Here is a 21,819-nt window from a genome sequence, read left to right as displayed (position 1 = left end):
CCCAACATGTTTATTTCCTATGATCGTCAGCTCCGAATGATGGCCAGAATGCAGAATTTTCAAGATTGACATATTTCAGGAAAATGCTGTATTATGGACACTAGTTGAAGCTGACAATATAAGGAAGTAAATATACTAGACACATTACGGTGATTATTTGTGACAACTGTGTGAATGATGAGACATTTTGCACAGGAAATTTACAAGAAAAAAAAATTTGTAATGGATTGTTTAATCTAATATTTACTTTGAAAGTATGATGTCAACTGGAGATACAACAAAAGTCTATGTTTACACAGCTTCCATTATCTATGCATACCTCTTTAATAGGAAGTACATGGTCTCCTGTGTAAGGCGTCTCGAATTAATTTCATCCAGATCCTCAAATGCTTTTTCTACTGCTGCATAATTCTTATGGATGAGACTCCTAATAATCTTGAAGAGCTTTAAAAAGTAATTAGATTCTATTTAAAATCTAGTCTTGGGTTGTGATGGAAATCATCAATCTGGATGTAAAGTGATATTTTTAATATCAGAGAAGGAGAATTTTTAGAATCTACAGATCACTGTTAGAAAATATTGTACATTCACAATTAGAATGGAAACAGCTTTTGCTCTCTAAAAGCAAGTTACAAAATGTACTAACTTCTGGTGTTCTTGGTGGTCATTGACACAAATCAGGTGACCTAGGGGGGCAGGAATTATAAATTCAGCCTTGGTCATCAATAACCCAAGAAAATCTGGAAGGTAAAAAGGCTACCTAGAACTTTATGTTTGACTTTTCTAAAAGCAGTAGATGTTATCTAGGAAGTATGAACAAAGGTTATGCTTCCCAGATCATATCTCCGCATTTTCAGGTGACAGCCCCACTGACAGCAGCCTGCCAAAATCTGCAGCGGCTTGATGGTGTACTAAAGGATACTTGCAGTTAGGGCAGTATGCATTCAGGAATGTATGAACCATTTGACTCGAAACAGGACTACCACTTAGCACAGCATCCAACCACAGAGTTTTTCAGCCTGTCATAGATTTTGACAAGCTGCTGGCAGCAGAACTGAAGGCTGCACCTGGGCCTCCTGGACACCTGAAACCACTGCGATTTGATGCTGATGGGCCAAAGCATCCTTGGGCATGTAGCCTAATTATGAGTATAGTGTATACAGTATGTTGTACAGAAATAATTACATGCTAATTAAGTAATTTTGATTTCTGACATCTTGGGCTTTTGGGATTAACCATTTCAACACTGGTGTTGGCATACTGCATAAAATGTAACCAAAAAGTCTAAATAGTTACTTGTTCTGGTGTTCGTACATGTCCATGTTCCTTTTCTTCTTCCAAGGCAGACATTCCTACAGACCGTTCATCAAATAAGCTTGGCACCCCTTTACTTTAAAGAGAAACATGGTATTACTGGCCATGTTTATATCATGATAATACTGGGATACATCCACTTTAGAAGCTCACATCAAGCAAAAACAGTTACAAATTAGAACCTCTATTAGATTTTATTTGCTCTCTATTGCAGAGATTCAATCACTTTAGATTCCAGATACACATCTTTCCAACAGACAGAGATGTCAAGTTTTGTACTGTTGCCTGTGTCTCTAGAAAGATTTTGAAGTGACCTTGATAATCATTCCTATACACTCTATTCTAGCAGTTATTGGTAAGCAGATTTGAATGCCAAATACAGGTTAAAATTAAAAGAAAAGTCCCCATAATTCCTAAAATTAACATGTAAATATTAAACTTTCCCACTCTTAAGTGTAATTCTTAAGGTTGCCGACAGGTTCACTTTACTGAGGAATCCAGAAGCTTACATTCTCCTTCCCTTCATTCCTGTCCTGTTCAGTTCAACTTCGGTTCGAGTTGAAAAAATAAAATGGTACTTTCAGATATAGGAGACATATTCACTATCCTTCCATATGACAGTACTGGCTCTTGGTGATTTGCAACTCAGCACTGTCATGGAGGGGGTTAAGAGTCATCAACCTGTTTAAAGCTCCAAGTTGTAACTTGAAGTTTACACTGGTCTTCCTCTCTTTGGTCCTAGCTGTGTATCAAGGCAAGGGAGCAAAGGGAAGGCAGGTATAAGCTCCTGCTGGGGCCACCAATAAAGCCAACCTCTTGCTTAGAACTTCTTGCAAAGCACAGGTTCACTTTAACTCTTAAGTACTAACACACACACACACTAACAACCCTAACCTCAACCCTAATACGCAAGTTATCCCCTTAAATTTAACACCGATGTGTAACATTAAAGTAACTCCTATAGAAGCATACTTACCTTTTCCAGTGTCTAAAGAATAAGTATTAAAAGTTGCTGCAGCAAGTTATCGGCACTGGAAACTACAAAATATTTTATTTTATATACTTCGCTTAAGCAAGCAAATACCTATTAATGGATAAATATTCATTAGCAACTATTAAATTAATAAAAATAAGCTCTCATAAAATTGCCAATTAGCAGTCAGTCGAATCATCCACATATTTAAATCTCTCCCAGACACTACCACTGAATGCTCCCTAACACATTTCCTGGTTTTGGCCACCATGTCACACTATTCCTGCTCTAGCAGCAGAAGGTGTTCTGACTGGCTTGTCTTTACTGTAAAATAAGTGTAAAAATATCTGAGGCCCTCTAGTAATGAAAAGTAAGTGGACCTTGAATATGAATGCAGAAATCTTAACACCAGTCCATTAGATATGCAAGGAGATTGAAGCCAATCCATCCCACTGCCATCTAGCATTTTCTCTCAAATACAGCAAAGTGGTAGCAAGCAGAGAAAGTATAAAAGTACTCAAAAACTTTCTTAAATTAAAAATGTAACATTTAATTAAAAGGTCAGTTCCTTCCAAACTAACAGTACTCATATTGTGGCTCTTCGCCACTTGTTAGACTTGATTATTTGCCTAAATAAAAAAAATTAAAAACCCTGGCATAAAATGTCTATATTGCCTAATTCATATTAGTTTTAAACGGACATTAATGGGTACCTCTGTACCCATGTCTGACTCTTCTTGATAGTATATTCACACAACTGACAGCAGTATAATAACATCAGGTGACTTGAGCATGTACAGTTGAACCATTCTTCATTGCAATGAAAGGCAAAAGTGCTGTATAGTCCCAGAGAACTGGATGTATACCCTAATGAGTTTTATCTTTGCTTCACTGAGCAAAACGGACGCCTTGAGAAGGCCAAATGCTGCAAACCTCCCAGGCTTTTGTCCGGAGGAATGGCAGGCACTTTGCATCCCTTTTAAAAAGGAAGGAGGCCTTTCCAAGTCCTGATGAGTGATGTGGATTTTGAGGGCAACCTTGGGTCATACAGAACTAATCAAGCGAAAACAATACCCCAAATTTGCCTGACAGACACCAAGTATCTGAAGACTGTATCAAAAAGAATTAGGAATTGACAAACACACACCCAGTGCCAAAGGATCAAATCTTGAAGGTGGTGGGATTAAAATTATATATTCATTGTTAATTTATTTATTTATGTATGTGCAAATATCCTGCAGGTGCTGAGGAAAGGCTGAAAGGAGATGGTTTTAGAGCCAGGGCTAAAATGTTGGTCCATTTAACTCATTCTTATCCTTAAGGCGATCAAAACATTGGCATTTATGTAGCTTGTGGAAGTAGAAAAAACTTGTAAATAAATGCGCAAGAACTAGAGACTTAGTCAAGACTGTTGGGCGGAGAGGCCATTAGGGTATTAGCTGTTCAGTGTCCAGCCAATTAGCAAGTGAATGCTTATGTCAATACAAGAATAATCCTTATGTGATTTCACGTATAGAAAGGTATCCAAGGCTGTGTAGATTGTCTATCAATTTCTTCATTGGATAATGTTACTTTATCTAATAAAGCTTTTCAAAACAACAACTACTTAGAATTATAGTCATGATAATGTATGATTGTGAAAATTGTACTAAACAGAAAATAATTAATAAGATCTTGGGGGGTATCAATACATGCCCCATTTGTAAAGAAGATCTGGTTATTTTAAATCATAGTTGCCAATAAACAGGCTATGTAAATGACATCCCTGACATTTCAGGCTGACAAATATCCAATCAGATATCAAGCAGCTGTGATGCTCAATGTTCATTGGAATATGTCTGCAACACATCCAAAAATGTTTAACTTCTAAGCACAGCAGCATGAAACTAAAGTGAACCCATGAAAACAGAAATATTTGAGCTGCCACTGCTGACTTATTTTTCAGGCTTCAGGCTGATCTAGATCCAATATCTACTAAGTCCTGACCTGGAACAAGCTTGCAGAATAGGACTTTACTGGCTATATGATTGTTCCGAGTCTATGATTGACTAAGTAGTAAAACTAAGTCAGGATGGTAGCCCAGTGATCAGCAGTTCTTGCTCTTATATTTCTATCCAAAAGGTTCACTTTGAAGAATAACGATACATTTGGCATGGTTTCAGCTTGCTCTACTACAATATGATCTTGCTTCAGATGAGGTAGCTGTGCTCAGGGGCGGGCTGACAACTCATGGGACCCCCGGGCAATAGGAAATCATGGGGCCCCTGTGTCCTTGCCCACACTCAAACCACACCCAAAAAAGCCTATGAAAGGTACCAGGGGCATCTCGTGGGGCCCCCTACTGACCCCGGGCCCTCGGGCAGTGCCCGAGTGGCTAAATGGTCAGTCCGCCCCTGGCTGTGCTTTAACGTATAACTAAAGGCAAAACTTTTTTTTTAAGTTTTGGATAGAGTGGAGAGGAATTAGAACACCTGTCAGTTTTTATTGTTGTCTGTGCCCCCATTAGGAAGATTTGCCCTCTTTATTTGTCCTGTTTTCTGTTATCAAAAATGAAAGCAAAAGAAAATCCCAAATTTTGGGCTTACATCTGTACACTAATAAAGGGGAAACATTCCAAAAAGAACACTAGTTCTGGTGACCCTGATTACACCTTGGGATTTTCTCCCACTTCAAGTTTTACTTATGGGGCAAGAAGTGACAGGAAATCTACCCCCCCCCCCCACCCGCAAAAAAACCAACAAAAAACACGCAGGTTATTGCCCTCACTTACTCAAAATGAAAAAAATGTTGCCTTGAATTACACTTAAATGGCAACTGTTAAAAAAATCTTTTGCTTTCCACTTTTCAACACTAATTTCTAGAAACCATTGAAACAACAGGCCATTATAAAATATGTTATCAGCTTGTATTGTGGACAGAAAAATGTTATGTGTGTAGGATGACTGCTAGTGAGTGCGCAGAGAATGAACATTGGGATGCTGACCTGAAACTGATCACAGTGGGGATTCCATGTAGACAGTGACCCCAGAGGACAATCAACACAAGAACTCAACAGGACACAGGATGAGCCTGAAAGTGATACCCAGATGATTTCCTCACTGAGCTTTGTCCTGCTATTCAACAAAGACACACTGTTGTCAACAACCACATTTGTGGCTACTTATAAAACACTTTAGTTTAAAAAGAAAAAATCATACATATAAAAGACAATAACTTTTAATGTGTAATCAAGAGTAACCAAATACTTCCTAATATATTGGCCTGTTCTATATGGTAATCTGCTTTCTCTAAATGAAATAATATCTGGTTCTTAGGACATTAGTCGTGATAATGAAAAAAAAATATTATTTCTAATTAAATAATTAAAAATGGTGTCATATCTGTCTGGTGTAATGTAGAGCTCTAACTTCAGGTATGTAGTGGTGTTGATTTACTAAAACTGGAGAGTGCAAAATCTGGTGCAACTCTGCACAGAAACCAATCTGCTTCCAGGTTTTATTGACAAAGCCTAAGTGAACAAGCTGAAGCTGAATGGCTACCATGCACAGCTACACCAGATTCTGAGTGCATCAGTTTTAGTATGTTTACCCCTAAGTTTCTTTGTTAGCCATTGCATAAAGAATTCAAACGTAGCAATCACAATCAAGTTTATGTGTATGCAAACTACATAAAGAATGCACACTCAATATAGACTACGGAATTGAGTGAGGAGGCTATCAGAATTATGGAAGACTTTGGGGTTAATTTACTACAACTGGAGAGTGCAAAATCTGGTGCAGCTGTGCATGATAGCCAATCAGCTTCTAACGTCAGCTTGTTCAATTAAGCTTTGATAATAAAACCTGGAAGCTGATTGGTTTCTAACCAGAGCTGCACCAGATATTGCACTCTCCAGTTTTAGCAAATCAATGTTTCTAAAGATTACATCTGCATCAGTTACAAGAACCATGAAAATCCTGGATATGAAAGTGTTTAAAGGTCATTTTTATTCTTATAAGTTTATAATGTCAGGTCATAATAGCAACAAACCATCAACTCACTATTTTTTTTACAATGTGCAATGACAGTGAATATATCATGGATTTCCTAAATGCTGAAAACTCTCCATTATTTGCTAAACAAATAATTGCTTAGAGATGATAGGCACACAATCGTTGTAACCTAGAGCAACATCCTTTCAACAAGATCATCTTTTACACAGAACATTTTCTAATTTTTCTACTCCTTAACTGTCTTTTGTGACACTGCATACATTTATATGAGATTATTGTATTTTTGCTGATGATGGGAATACAATGTGTGACCATAGAGGAAAAAGCCCCCTCTTACCTCTGCTGCCTATAATCCTGGGCATACTGTTATGAATTGGAACTACTTTACAATATACAGGATTTACAGCAAAACACAGAGCCTGATTTACCAAAGCTTTTGTGCCTACCCTGCAGCATAGTTTGTGTGTTGACAAACACATCTTTTATTCACAATATTTACTATGGGTCTGCAATATACATGGATGTGGATGTACAGGCTACAATGTACATACTGTACACTGAATTGTGGTTTGCTAGAAAAGTACACTCCTGTGTCCAAATATATGTATGAATAGTGGTGGCATGTTTGAAACAAAAATGTGATTTTCTCTAATGTTTGAATGATATGTTAGTGGTTTTATATGAGCATCTGATGTAAGAGCAAATCCAAGAGCATTGGTGGGGGACCCGAAAAAAGGAGGTTCGGGCCGCTCTATGCAATTCCATCCTCTGAACCCTCCTCTACTGCACTGTAATAATACTGTCTCCCTTAATATTTGAAGCACTGCACAAACTGTTGCCACTATAATTATCCTATATAATAACAATAATGTGCATGTACATCTGCAATGCAACCATAACATAAGGATTTATCCCTACCGTTGTTCATTTTCCTTTGCTAAATCAGGCCTATTGGTTTCAATATTTTTTTCAAATACATGCATTTTATCATTCAGAATGGTTGATCGTTTTTAATTTACCATTATCAATTGTAATTTTGTATGTATCAGTGCGAACAGGATAGACGAAGACCTCCAAGATCTAGCAATTGCTACTCTTGCTGCTAAGAATGAAACTAGTTTTTTAGTATAGCTTGGTACCTTTTCTAATAGTCGGCCCATTATAGCTTGCTAAGGGGATTTTGTGAGGTTAGTCTGAGTTAGGGAATATACAAAGATCCAAGACCTCCTAACTTTCAGGAATGTTGACCATATGTGATATTTTGTGCCCTCCTTTCCATATCCTTTGAAGGAATTAGGGAAGGTACCTGTAACCTGGGAAGAAACTATTCTTGTAGGTACAATGTACCATCTTAACACACTTTATATTTTGCTTCGATAATGGAGGTATTTACATAAGACCTAGAGGCCATAAGGGACAATTTATTCCACTCATGAAGATCTAAGTGTTTGGTTAAATCCCGCTCTCACTTAACCAAATATAGCAATTTATCAGGTTTCGAGTCGAGCAAAGCATATATTACAGAAAAGTGACCAGAAATCTTGTCAATAGTTTTGTAAAGATGCTCCATTGACATTGTAGTTACCAAATCTGATTGACATTTTAGAGTTTGTAAAAAATGTGTTATCTGTGCTTGATGATAATGCTCTGCAATGGGTAGTTGATGTTTATCTTCTAGAGTTTGTCTTGACAAGATTCTCCAATCATTAAAAAAGTGTGCAATTTGCAGAAATCCTTTGTTTTTCCACCACATTCAATTTCTTGGGGTAAGACCTGGGGTGAAGGATTGTTCAGTATGGGAGCAAGTGGGCTATGGGAAGAGTTAAATTTATGAGCTGCGCTCAGTCAATCCCAAAGGCTTAGTGATAATGGCAAATGCAGGTATAGAATTTGAGGTCAGTCTTTATTTGGCATCCACATGAGATAGTTGACAGGTTTCAGGACACAAGAAAACGATTCTATTGACAGCTATACCAGACTCAACTGTGCTTAGTGAAATTTAATTAGTTGTGAAATTGTGCTACATGGAAGTATTTTAACAAATTTGGTACTCCCAATCCCCTTTGTTTCAGTGTATATGGAATTTTTATATTTACCCTGCGTCTTTTATTGGCCCACATGAATTTGGATATCTTATTTTGGAAAACTTTAAGGTCATAACCAGAAATCCAGATTGGTAATGTCCTAAACAGATAAAAGATTATAGGTAGAATATAAATTTTTACAGAATATATTCTGTGAAACCATGACAGAAGGTTTACTTTCCATCTATGCAGATAACTTTTTTTATATCTTGGAGGGTAATGGTTTTTGGTATAAAGCTTGGAGGGAGGGATATGAGAGAGAGCATGTAACCTCTGAAAATTGCTCTTTATGCTGGGACGTGTCTGACAGTCCAAAGATATATTTAGTGCTTTGGGACATGAAGTGATTAACCTTAAGGTCTGATAGAACCACTGTTATATTGACATAATCTAAAGCTTATGACACACTGGTAAGTTTCCACCAGCAACAGAATCTGTAGCCAGGGGAAAGGAGATTTGTTCCATCTATGGTTGGACCAGTGAGGTGTGGGATCCTCGCTAGCAAAAAAAATTCTGCAATGTTTTGGCTAGTGTGCGAATGACACCATAGAAATAGGTGAGTCATTTCCTTGCCATTTCCAGCAATTGGCAGTGTGTCATAGACCTTAGGGCAATGATAAGAGGTCAACCGAGTGATGTTCTAGAATGCCGATTACTCAGGAATATCATGCCATTTGAAATTTTAGTTGATGAAAGCAAATACTTTCTATGTTTAGAGGTACTCTCCACACAATGGAGTTTGTCAAGACAATAGAGATTATATAAGATCCTTTGTGAAATAAGATCACAAAGAATCACAAAGAAATAAGAAATTTTACTTGGATGTACAGTACGTTCAAGAAACAAAGGTATTACCGCTCAGGCAAATGTTCCAAATCAAACCAAGGTAGGTTCAGGCTCTGGCTCGCCACCACACATGATGCAATAGGAAGAAGGGTTAGCCATACACCGGAGGATTGATGAATAGTAACAAATATTTATTGATCCATGGGACACACAAAACACCAGGACATGTACAGAACTTGTTAACAAGCTTAATCATAACAAAGAAAACATTGAGAATGCTGTCTTATATAGGCATTAGTAAGTCAAAAACATCTGTCTTAATCAGCGCTCTCGAATCCTGAGGATACGCCTACTGATTCAATATAGCAAACATATATATAGAACAACCATTGTGTTAGGAAAAGATAATGATAACGACAAAAAGAGGGAGAGAGAAGAAAACAAAAACAAAAAAACGGAGAAAAAAGAAAAAGAAGAGAGGATTAAAAATTGAAAATTTAAAGTAGGAAAAATATAAACACAAACAAATGGGTGAAATGAATATCCCCAAAGAAACAAATACATATAAGCATAAAAACCACATGTGTAAATAATCAAAATACAAATAATGATATGTACAAAAAATGCATGTCTACTTGGGATAAAATTATTTAAACCATACATATTCAGACAGAAGTATATCAGCAAGAAGCTACATCAAAAATAGAACATCAAAAAACAGAGAAATAATCTTTAAGGAGAAGAGAGAAACATATTATGGCAAAAAAAAACGGAATAAGAAAATATATATGTATATATTTCATATAAATAGGAGCATATGCACATAGATGCACACATATAAAATGCATAATGCACCTAACTACCCATGCAATGCATCCAACATATAGACTACATAATGAGGTATAAACAAATATATATGTAAGATAATCTAATAAATATAGTAAAAGTGTGGATGCACGTGTATATATATGTGCACATATGTACCTAAATGAAAAAGTAAATGGAACACCGGACAAATACTCGCTGTCAGTCATAAAAATATGTAATGTCCCATTCATGGTTCAAACCCTGTGGGACACGTGTACTCAGATGGAAACCGCAAAAACGTATCACCACCTCTTTTTTGAGTTCGGATTTTTTCAATGACCTGCACCTGTACTGCCGTAATATCTCCTGCATGACAATTACCGTATTTTCCGGCGTATAAGACGACATTTTAACCCCTGGAAATCGTCTACAAAGTCGGGGGTCGTCTTATACGCCGGGTGCTGTGCTGAAACCTTACCGTACTTCCGGGTTGACGCTACTGCGCATGTCTTCGGCAGCAGTAGACGATCGCGGATCACCGTAGCTCGCAGAACTGCATGAGACGTCGGATGCAGCAGTGCTCGATTGAGCTTGACTGAAACTGTGATATGCAGAGAAGGGATACACAGTGATTCTGCGCATGTCACAGTTTCAGTCACGATCAATCGAGCACTGAACGGCTGCATCCGACGTCTCATGCAGTTCTGCGAGGAATGGTGATCAGTGATCGTCTACTGCTGCCCTAGACATGTGCAGAAGTGTCAGCTCGGAAGTACTGGTATGGTACTGCTGCATCCGACCTTGTCCCCTTAACTGCTATGAGATACGGTAATTAATTATTAATATTATAATGTCTGTGGCAGTTCTGTGCAATTTATGGTATCTTGGAGACAGGCAGGGCTGGGCAGGCAGGGAGAGCTGACCCACCCAATCCAAGCAGGCTTTGTATGCAGTGTGCACAGAAAATACTGGTACATTGCTTGCCGTGATTGGTTGGAAGAGGGGGGTAGTCTTATACGGCGAGTATAGCCCAAACCCTATATTTTAACAGGAAAAGTAGGGGGGTCGTCTTATACGCCCAGTCGTCTTATACGCCGGAAAATACGGTATTAAAATGATGGACAACACTAGTAGAGAGATGTCTTTCTATGCTATATAGATGTTCATAAAAGCAATCCCTTAAACGTCTAGTTGTACGTCCCACATACTGAACGTGGCAAAGTATACAAGTGATAAAATAAATCACTTAAGTGGTATTACAATTAAAGAAGGAAGCAATACTGTATTCTTTATTAGAATAAAATAGCAATGAAAGTGAGCGCTTTTGTAAGGTAAACAGCTAAACACTCAAGGAAACCAAACAAAGCTTTGTAATAACGTATAAAAATATGTGCAGTGCTAATCAATAAATTATAATAAAATATATTTGAGAAATGTCCTCAATGATAAGAACATAAATCAGTGATAGTCTCTATGATGAATATAGCGTGATCTACAGCTTTCAATCCAGTGGTGGTGCTCCCAGTGGTAAGGTAAGAATTACGCACTCACCAGAAGCGTAATTTAATAACGCAGTATGTAAATCAACACGAATCCACTTCACCGATCTAGGTCCAGACTGGAACTCAGGGTAGGTTCTCCTTCAGGATGATATAGGTATGAGCCATTAATGGATGTAGGTAGATCCAGCTGGCCAGAGGTCACTTTAAGGGATAGGTGGGTATAGATACCAGTTTACAGGTGCTTCCCTCTCTGGGTCTGGTGGACAGGAGACTGTGGTGCTCCCAGTGGTAATAGAAAGACATCTCTCTACTAGTAATGATGTGGATGCACTGGGCAGGCTAGATACTGAGCCATGGGGAGCAGAAAAGACCTGTAAAAAGGCTTGCAAGGAGCTATATTATTTATAGATCCCTGCTGCGATCCAGTCTCCTGTCCACCACTCAAAAGGAGGCGGATGTCCTTGTCCCTGATTTCCCTGTACTGTCCACATTCTACCACCTATCAAAAACCCACAAAGGTTCGCATCCATTACAAGGGAGGCCTATCATTTCGGGTATCGGGTCTTTAAATAAGTATCATTGGATTGGATCATTGGTTGGATACACAGCTTCATCCTCTTGTTGTAGACACCAATCACCTACTTCACATCACATATTGCCTTTGCTGGGACGACAGTCTCATGTGGGTCACCTGTGATGTTGTCAGTTTATACTCTTCCATACCTCATCTTGCTATAAAAGCGATATCTTTTTATTTGGAATCTAGTACAAGGCTTAGCATTGAACTTCGTTTATTTGCTTTAGATGTGTTAGAATTTCTACTTACCCATAATTTCTTTATTTTTAATAGTGAGTTTTTTATCCAAATGAGTGGAGTCGCAATGGGAGCCAAATTCTCACCATCCCTAGCCAACCTTTATATGGGTTGGTGGGAGCGGTCACACATGTATTGTATGGGCAACCCCTCTAGACGTCCTTATATTCATTGTAGATAAAGGTTGTAGATAAAGGTTTGGGAGACTTACAGTTTTTTTTTGTCTTATTTAAATAATAATGACAAGAACCTGTCATTCACAGGACAGTCAGACGAGAGAGAGATTGTCTTTCTCGACGTCTGTCTAACCGGTGATAATTGTAGAGTTACCACTAGTCTATACAGGAAATCCTTGTCTGGTAACACTCTTTTGTTAGCCCAATCGGGTCATCCTAAACATATTATTAAAAGAAGAAACTTTTTATGTATTCGCCGCCTTTGTAGTGCCCAACAGGATTTTTAAAAAGAGGCTCTTGCTCTATGCCAGCATTTTCTATAATAGGGGATACCCCAAGTGGATGCTAGATAGAGCATATTGTATAGCTAGTTCTAAACTGAGGGAAGATCTTTTATTAAAGAACAAATCATGTATTGAGAGTGATAGTAATATAAATGACAATGTTAATATAAATAAATCTAATAAAAGAAATCTTACTTTTTTCACTCCATTTAGTCTGGAATTTAATGAGATTAAATGCATTGTTACCCGTTATCTTCCTGTCCTATGTGAGGACCAAATATGTGCAAACATACTCAAGGATGGCATCAGCGTAATTTCAAAAAGAGCCCCCACTCTAGCTAACTCTTTGTCTTCCAGTTTCTACAATCCCATACAAGCTCAATTCACAACGTGGTTGTATTTTAAAGGCAACTATCGTTGTGGTGCGCTCTCCTGCCCATGTTGCACACATATTTTGAAGTGCAATAAATTTCAGTCTACTGTCAACAATAAAGAATACAGTATTGCTTCCTTCTTTAATTGTAATACTTATTTGATTTATTTTATCACTTGTAAACGTTGCCACGTTCAGTACGTGGGACACACAACTAGAAGTTTAAGGGATCGCTTTTATGAAAATCTATATAGCATAGAAAGACATCTCTCTACAAGCGTAGTCCGTCATTTTAATAATTGTCATGCAGGAGATATTACGGCAGTACAGGTGCAGGTCATTGAAAAAATCCGAACTCAAAAAAGAGGTGGCGATACTTTTTTGCGGTTATGCAAAAGGTAGGTATTCTGGATATTCCATCTAAGTACACGTGTCCCACAGGGTTTGAACTATGAATGGGACATTACATATTTTTAGGACTGACAGAGAGCATTTGCCCAGTATTCCCTTTACTTTTGCATTTAGGTACATATGTGCACATATATATACACGTGCATCCACACTTTTACTATATTTATTAGATTATCTTACATATATATTTGTTTATACCTCATTATTTAGTCTATATGTTGGATGCCTTGCATGGGTAGTTAGGTGCATTAAGCATTTTATATGTGTGCATCTATTTGTATATGCTCCTATTTATATGAAATATATACATATATATTTTCTTATTCTGCTTTTTTTTGCCATAATATGTTTCTCTCTTCTCCTTTAGGATTCTTTCTCTGATTTTTGATGTTCTATTTTTGATGTAGCTTTTTGCTGATATACTTCTGTCTGAATATGTATGGTTTATATGATTTTATCCCAAGTAGACATGCATTTTTTGTACATACAGATGAAACTCGAAAAATTATAATATCGTACAAAAGTTAATTTATTTTAGTAATGCAACTTAAAAGGTGAAACTAATAAATGAGATAGACTCATTACATGCAAAGCAAGATAGTTCAAGCCGTGATTTGTCATAATTGTGATGATTGTGGCTTACAGCTAATGAAAGCCCCAAATCCACAATCTCAGAAAATTAGAATATTGTGAAAAGGTGCAATATTCTAGGCTCAAAGTGTCCCACTCTAATCAGCTAATTAAGCCATAACACCTGCAAAGGGTTCCTGAGCCTTTAAATGGTCTCTCAGTCTGGTTCAGTAGGAATCACAATCATGGGAAAGACTGCTGATCTGACAGTTGTGCAGAAAACCATCATTGATACCCTCCATAAGGAGGGAAAGCCTCAAAAGGTAATTGCAAAAGAAGCTGGATGTTTCCAAAGTGCTTTATCAAAGCACATTAATAGAAAGTTATGTGGAAGAGAAAAGTTTGGAATAAAAAGGTGCACAAGCAGCAGGGATGACCGCAGCCTGGAGAGGATTGTCAGGAAAAGGCCATTCAAAAGTGTTGGGGACTTTCACAAGGAGTGGACTGAGGCTGGAGTCAGTGCATCAAGAGCTACCACACACAGACGGATCCTGGACATGGGCTTCAAATGTCGTAATCCACTTGTCAAGCCGCTCCTGAACAACAAACAACGTCAGAAACGTCTTACCTGGGCTAAAGAAAAACAGACCTAGTCTGTTGCTCAGTGGTCCAAAGTCCTCTTTTCTGATGAGAGCAACTTTTGCATCTCATTTGGAAACCAAGGACCCAGAGTATGGAGGAAGAATGGAGAGGCACACACTGCAAGATGCTTGAAGTCCAGTGCAAAGTTTCCACAGTCTGTGTTGATTTGGGGAGCCATGGCATCTGCTGGTGTTGGTCCACTGTGCTTCATTAAGTCCAGGTTCAATGCAGCCATCTACCAGGAGATTATGGAGCACTTCATGCTTCCTTCCGCAGACGAGCTTTATGGGGATGCTGACTTAATTTTCCAGCAGGACTTGGCACCTGCCCACACTGCCAAAAGCACCAAAACCTCGTTCAATGACCATGGGATTACTGTGCTTGATTGGCCAGCAAACTTGCCTGACCTGAACCCCATAGAGAATCTATGGGACATTGCCGAGAGAAAGATGAGAGACATGAGACTGAACAATGCAGAAGAGCTGAAGGCCGCTATTGAAGCATCTTGAAGCATCAACACAGACTGTGGAAACTTCACACTGAACTTCAAGCATCTTGCAGTGTGTGCCTCTCCATTCTTCCTCCATACTCTGGGCCCTTGGTATCCAAATGAGATGCAAAAGTTGCTCTCATCAGAAAAAAGGACTTTGGACCACTGAGCAACAGACCAGGTCTGTTTTTCTTTAGCCCAGGTAAGACGCTTCTGACGTTCTTTGTTGTTCAGGAGCTGCTTGACAAGAGAAATACGACATTTGAAGCCCATGTCCAGGATCCGTCTGTGTGTGGTGGCTCTTGATGCACTGACTCCAGCCTCAGTCCACTCCTTGTGAAAGTCCCCAATACTTTTGAGTGGCCTTTTCCTGACAATCCTCTCCAGGCTGCGGTCATCCCTGCTGCTTGTACACCTTTTTCTTCCACACTTTTCCCTTCCACATAATTTTCTATTAATGTGCTTTGATACAGCACTTTGGGAACATCTAGCTTCTTTTGCAATTACCTTTTGAGGCTTTCCCTCCTTATGGAGGGTGTCACTGATGGTTTTCTGCACAACTGTCAGGTCAGCAGTCTTTCCCATGATTGTGATTACTACTGAACCAGACTGAGAGACCATTTAAAGGCTCAGGAACCCTTTGCAGGTGTTATGGCTTAATTAGCTGATTAGAGTGGGACACTTTGAGCCTAGAATATTGCACCTTTTCACAATATTCTAATTTTCTGAGATTGTGGATTTGGGGTTTTCATAAGCTGTAAACCATAATCATCACAATTATGACAAATCACGGCTTGAACTATCTTGCTTTGCATGTAATGAGTCTATCTCATATATTATTTTCACCTTTTTAACCTCCCTGGCGGTATGATTATTTCAGATTTTTGGTGCTGAAAGCGGTACCATTATTTTGCATGGAAATTTGGCGTTTTATATTGTAGGCCTGTAATTCTTAGGAATAACTCACTGAAATCTGTCTGAACAAGAGTCTAGTAAACATCCCGGGTAGGATAAAACTTGAAACACGAAATCATAAATTATAATTTAATAAATAATCATAAAAAATAATAATATAATAATAATAAATTTAATTCAATAATATAATCAAACCAAAAACACTGAAATTTGAAATATAGCGCCAAGTTCACACATCACTGAGCAAAGTCGCAAAATAGTTTTCAGTGTCTGATGACGAATTTCCCCACAAATCATTATCACTCAATTCTGCAAGTGGTTCTGATTTACTATCGCTGTTCTCTAGCTGGTCTAAAACCTCTTTTGACCTAAAGGGACGCTTTTTGGACGCCATGGACGTTTCTCAGTTTCCAGACAGAAAGGGCGGTAAAAATGCAGGCAGGGCACAGGACAAAGCACTAGGGACAAAATGTATGTGAAATGGTTTGATACAGTAATGTTTTCTATGTGATTTTAGTGAATGTCACTTTTTTTCATTTTCAAATTTCCCGCGGTTCCGTCCCCCGTACGTCCCGACGCTCGCAGGGGACGGAACCCAGAAGACAGATGCCAGTATCCGCCGGAGGACATTGCCGGGGACACAGCAGGAGGGACATCGCGGGAGCGCAGGACAAGGTAAGTGATCGAGGGATCGCAGAGCAGTGCCGCATGGTATTCCCGAGTGTAGCTTGGGGTTACCGCTTGTGGTACTGAAATTTTACCCCGAGCTACACTCGGGAATACCACCAGGGAGGTTAAGTTGCATTGCTGAAATAAATTAACTTTTGCACGATATTCTAATTTTTTGAGTTTCACCTGTATTATTTGTATTTTGATTATTTACACATGTGGTTTTTATGCTTTTATGTATTTGTTTCCTTGGGGATATTCATTTCACCCATTTGTTTGTATTTGTATTTTTCCTACTTTAAATTTAAAATTTTTAATCCTCTCTTCTTTTTCTTTTTTCTCCGTTTTTTTGTTTTTGTTTTCTTCTCTCTCCCTCTTTTTGTCGTTATCATTATCTTTTCCTGACACAATGGTTGTTCTATATATATGTTTGCTATATTGAATCAGTAGGCGTATCCTCAGGATTCGAGAGCGCTGATTAAGACAGGTGTTTTTCACTTACTAATGCCTATATAAGACAGCATTCTCAATGTTTTCTTTGTTATGATTAAGCAGGTGATTGTGTGAAACGCGTTAACAAGTCCTGTACACATGTCCTGGTGTTTTTTGTGTCCTATGGATCAATAAATATATGTTACTATTCATCAATCCTCCAGTGTATGGCTAACCCTTCTTCCTATTGCATGTACAGTTCATTTCTAGACAACTTGAATGAACAATCTTTTCACATTGGATTTCTCATCTGAAGGCAAATGAATGATCGCACACAATAGACATGCACATTTTCTGTACCTGAAACCATCGTTTCAATCTGACACTATCTGTGTGAACAATCATCGTAACTGGAGTAATTGTTACAGTTAATGTAAAAATCTTTCATGCATCTGATCTGTATCATATTTGGCAAGCTCTGGCTACCATCTATGGCTAGCCTTAAAGTGGAAATGGGCAAATAAATAAATGACAATATGATGCAGTCTGTCCCCAGCATCAACACAGCTGTTTTTCTGAGTCTTCCTGTAACATAGATTTACTATCCATTAATCCTGCCAGTAGAACTTTTTTTTAACATGGTGACAATGCTGTTCATTCTTGCACTAAAATCTTCATGCAGTATTGTCATTTTGTAAACAAGGTAGTTTTAGATAGACATGTCGTTTTAAATGGACTAGGTATGCAATAAACAAACACCATCCTAGGTAGATAAAACAGTGCTTTTGCTTGTTTTGGAAAAAAGGCTTAAATCAGTGGTCTCCAAACTGTGGCCCGGGGGCCAGATGTGGCCCTTCGCTCACCTTTATCTGGCCCTTGGGGCACTTTTTCTCCCACAGATACAAGACACTATATCTCCCACTGACACCAACAATGGGGCATAATTCCTGCTACTGACATCAAGGAGGCACTATTTCACCTATTGACACCTATGATCGGCATTATTCCTCAAACTGACACCAACGATGGGACACTTTCCTCGCACTATTACCAAGCATAGGACACTATTCCTCCCAATGACACCAATAATGGGGCGCTATTTCTCCCACTGACACCAATGATGGGGCAACATTCCTCCCACTGACACTAGTGATGGGGCACTATTTCTCCCATTGATACCAATGATGGGGCACTATTCCTCCCACTGATACCAATGACAGGGTACTATTCCTCCCACTGATACCAACAATGGGGTACTATTCCTCCCACTGACACCAATGATGGGGAATTATTTCTCCCACCAATACCAATGATGGGGCACTATTCCTCCCACCAACACCAATGATGAGGTACCATTCCTCCCACCAACACCAATGATGGGGTACCATTCCTCCCACCAACACCAATGAGGGGGCAGTATTCCTCCCACTGTCTCACCTATTGACACCTATGATCGGCATTATTCCTCAAACTGACACCAACGATGGGACACTTTCCTTGCACTATTACCAAGCATAGGACACTATTCCTACCAATGACACCAATAATGGGGCGCTATTTCTCCCACTGATACCAGGACAATTTCTACTTCCACTGGCCACAGTCCAGCCCCCTTAAAGTCTGAAGGACAGTAAACTGGCCCTTTGTTTAGTAAGTTTGGAGACCCCTGGTTTGAATCATTGGAACAAAAGCAGACTGTTTTAAGCACCCGCGGCTGTGTTATATGGTTTGTCCCAACCCCTCTAACTGTCACTTCTGCTTGACAGCTTGGTCAGTATGTAAATGTAGGAAAAAAATAAACAAAGATGTAAAAAATTTAAAAAATTCATGTATTGAATATCATCATACGTGTTTCAACCACCAGTTACCAGAATACAATAAATGGGTAAACAGTTGATGTCTTCTTTCAGTTTGCATGACAACATGGATAACCCAGGTGAACTAAAACTTGCCTTCATACTCAGCACAAAAGCAGTGTTTAGGAGATGCAATCCCAGGGTGTGCACTGCACATTAGGAACATTACACTTTTCTTTTCATGCAAGGTAAAGAAAAAAAAGAAGAAATATAAATGAGATGCAAAGTTTACATTTAAAATGGTATTGTTCTTTGCCTAATCTGGCCACCATCCGAGTGGTGATCTGGCTATTAGATAAAAAGGAGAAGAATGGAAAACATTGGCAGGGATTGAAGTCAGGGGATGAATGTGGAAATGTAGAATGATTGTTTCTTTTTTCCCTGTCTTTCAGCTGACGGTTGTTTCTGTCTGTTTTTTAGAACTGATCCAAGGGGAGAGGGAAAGTCAGTGTGGGGAGCTTTAAGGAAGACCCCTTTCTACAGCTGCGGCTGAGAGGATTAAAGTGCTTCATATACAAGGCAACATTACGCAAGTAGCCTTTGAACAAAAGTCATGGATACTATTAATGATATGGTAATCCTTAATCGAGCTACCTCCCAGTAGTGATTATACTGACATGGGAAGAATATATAAGTCGGGGATGCATCCCACAAACAACACTGTTCTATTGTCCTGGCCAAGCTTGAGCAGGACTAACTTTAGTTGCATCTATAGCGTCACTTTTCTCCTCTATGTATAGAAAGAACAAAAATCTGAACCTAAGGCTGGATTTGCTTCCTGCAAGTTCCCACACACATCTTGTGTCATTTAGAAGGGAACACATCCCTGACAACCTTCAGGATTGATGCCTATCTGAGAGCTGGACCACACAAAGGTTACTTTTGGAGGTCTGGCAGAAGATGATTTAATTGCTCTACAATCATGCATCTCTTTCTCTCCAGCTTTATTTATTGTAAATTAAGAAATCCAGCAGCAAGTACTTTTTTCTGGATACCTGTATGTTCCTCAGAAATTTGGCTGATTTGATAGTGTTTCTTTTTAAGTAAAACTTGCAGCTGCTCTTCAAACACTGGCTGTCCATCAGCCGGAGAAAAGCCTATGTCAACATTTTACTTCTATTCTCCTTTCTAAAAAGAGTAAATATACTACATGGAAAGGGGCGTTAGAACATGGGTAAAGACATATGGGAGGATTTGACAATGACAACAAAGTTGATCCTCAAGCAATAGTGGTAAAAAAACAGCATTTAATTTAGATTAAACAGTAAAACTCGTTTTTTAATTAAAAACTATTAAAATAATCTGCACAGCAAAGCTATTTAAATGTACAATATTTAGTATAGATAATGTTACTTTTACATCCATCTACACCAATATTATGAGCAGCCCTTTTTCTTTGGGGTGCACTTATAAGGAAACTGCAAACTACTTTAGGCTCACGCCTTGGTTTGGTTTATATAATGAATTTGCCCTCCACTTTCCAGGTTGTTACAAAATAGTGATCAATCGGTTGTCAGGCTGGGAAAAAGAGCATACCTGGCTTTTTAAAAGCTTTGAAAGGCTGAGAAAAAGTGTCAGATATTTGTAAAAACTGCCTAATTTGCAACAAACTGTTATTCGTGTATAAAGTAAGATTTTAAGACTTGTATTACAGGTAAATAATACACCACTGTTATATTAGTGTTCTAATTCTGCAAAAAACAAATATCCAGCTTCTTAAACACTAGCCACAATTTGGTTGGATACAAATGTGACTTCTTCAGGATCCTGATCCTGAGGCAGTCACGTGAACGTGACGCAACGCAGAGATGCGACGTGGTGACGCAGTTCCGGCGGAGCACCATCTTGGTACACCAGGTTCTTACACAGTACACCCATACTCTGTGGCATGACAGCCTGATTTTGACCTACTGAATGTGAGTGTTTACTTGCCATTTTTACATGTTCACACTGCAATAAAAACAGTGTTGCACTATGGAAGATCTGTTCTTTGTCCTTTCATGGCCTTAATATGGTACATAAATATTGGCTGCACTACGTTTACCTGTTTCTGGAAGAGCGATCCACGTTATAAGCGAGCTACCAGTGAAGGTCTGTGGAACCAGAGGAGCCTGTTTGATCTGGAGAGATTTCCTGTATAGGATCCAGATTGATCCATAAGGCGTGTTGACCCTTTGGGTCGCATTCAGGATCTGACACAAATACAGAGCCCATTCTGGAAGATGGCAGAGGTGCTGCAGATAACCCAGGGGAAGGGGATCTCTCTGACCAGACCAGGCTGTTTACATTCCTAAGGGGACCTCCGGCTGACAACTTTATACACAAGTGCGTATTATGATTACGCATCTGGTGACTGCGTAATCTTAACGTATTCTCGGCACATCACCTGAATGACCATTAGAAGTATACGGAGCACTTATCAGAGACCATTTTGGATGGATCTTCACAATTAATATTTTGTGGACATGTCACAAATTGCAGTGTGGATTTTTTAGCACTATGACGTGCTCATGATTGTCACTTCAGTAGCACTTTATTGTGGATATATTATATTAACACTTTATTTGCACTGTGTCACCTGATATGGGTATACCATTAATCATTTAAATTTATACATCATTTTATATATATTTATTGCATATTGTGCATTTTAGTGATTTACTCTGATATTTTATTTTAGCGCTGCACCTATATTTATCTAAATTAGAAAGCTGTTATTCCGTGTGAGC

At 38.7% G+C, this 21,819-nt stretch overlaps 1 protein-coding gene across 1 annotated transcript in view; it reads right to left on the bottom strand.

Annotated features, from left to right (window-relative positions):
- Positions 1–21,819, bottom strand: part of LOC149469184 (EF-hand calcium-binding domain-containing protein 6-like) — a 135,094-nt gene that overhangs the window by 11,936 nt on the left and 101,339 nt on the right. Inside the window, exons 14-15 of the mRNA XM_089669608.1 lie at positions 1,297–1,390; positions 320–444 (exon numbers count right to left, since the gene is read on the bottom strand). Of these exons, the coding sequence (XP_089525734.1) occupies positions 320–444; positions 1,297–1,390 (219 nt within the window). The remainder of the gene's footprint in view (positions 1–319; positions 445–1,296; positions 1,391–21,819) is intronic.

Source organism: Staurois parvus, unplaced genomic scaffold (genome assembly GCF_062004578.1).
Source record: "Staurois parvus isolate SC_StPar_1 unplaced genomic scaffold, SC_StPar_1.0 ptg000080l, whole genome shotgun sequence".
Classification (NCBI taxonomy): Eukaryota; Metazoa; Chordata; class Amphibia; order Anura; family Ranidae; genus Staurois; species Staurois parvus.
The sequence above is the reverse complement of the archived record's forward strand: the minus strand, read 5'-3'. Positions and strand labels throughout refer to the sequence as shown.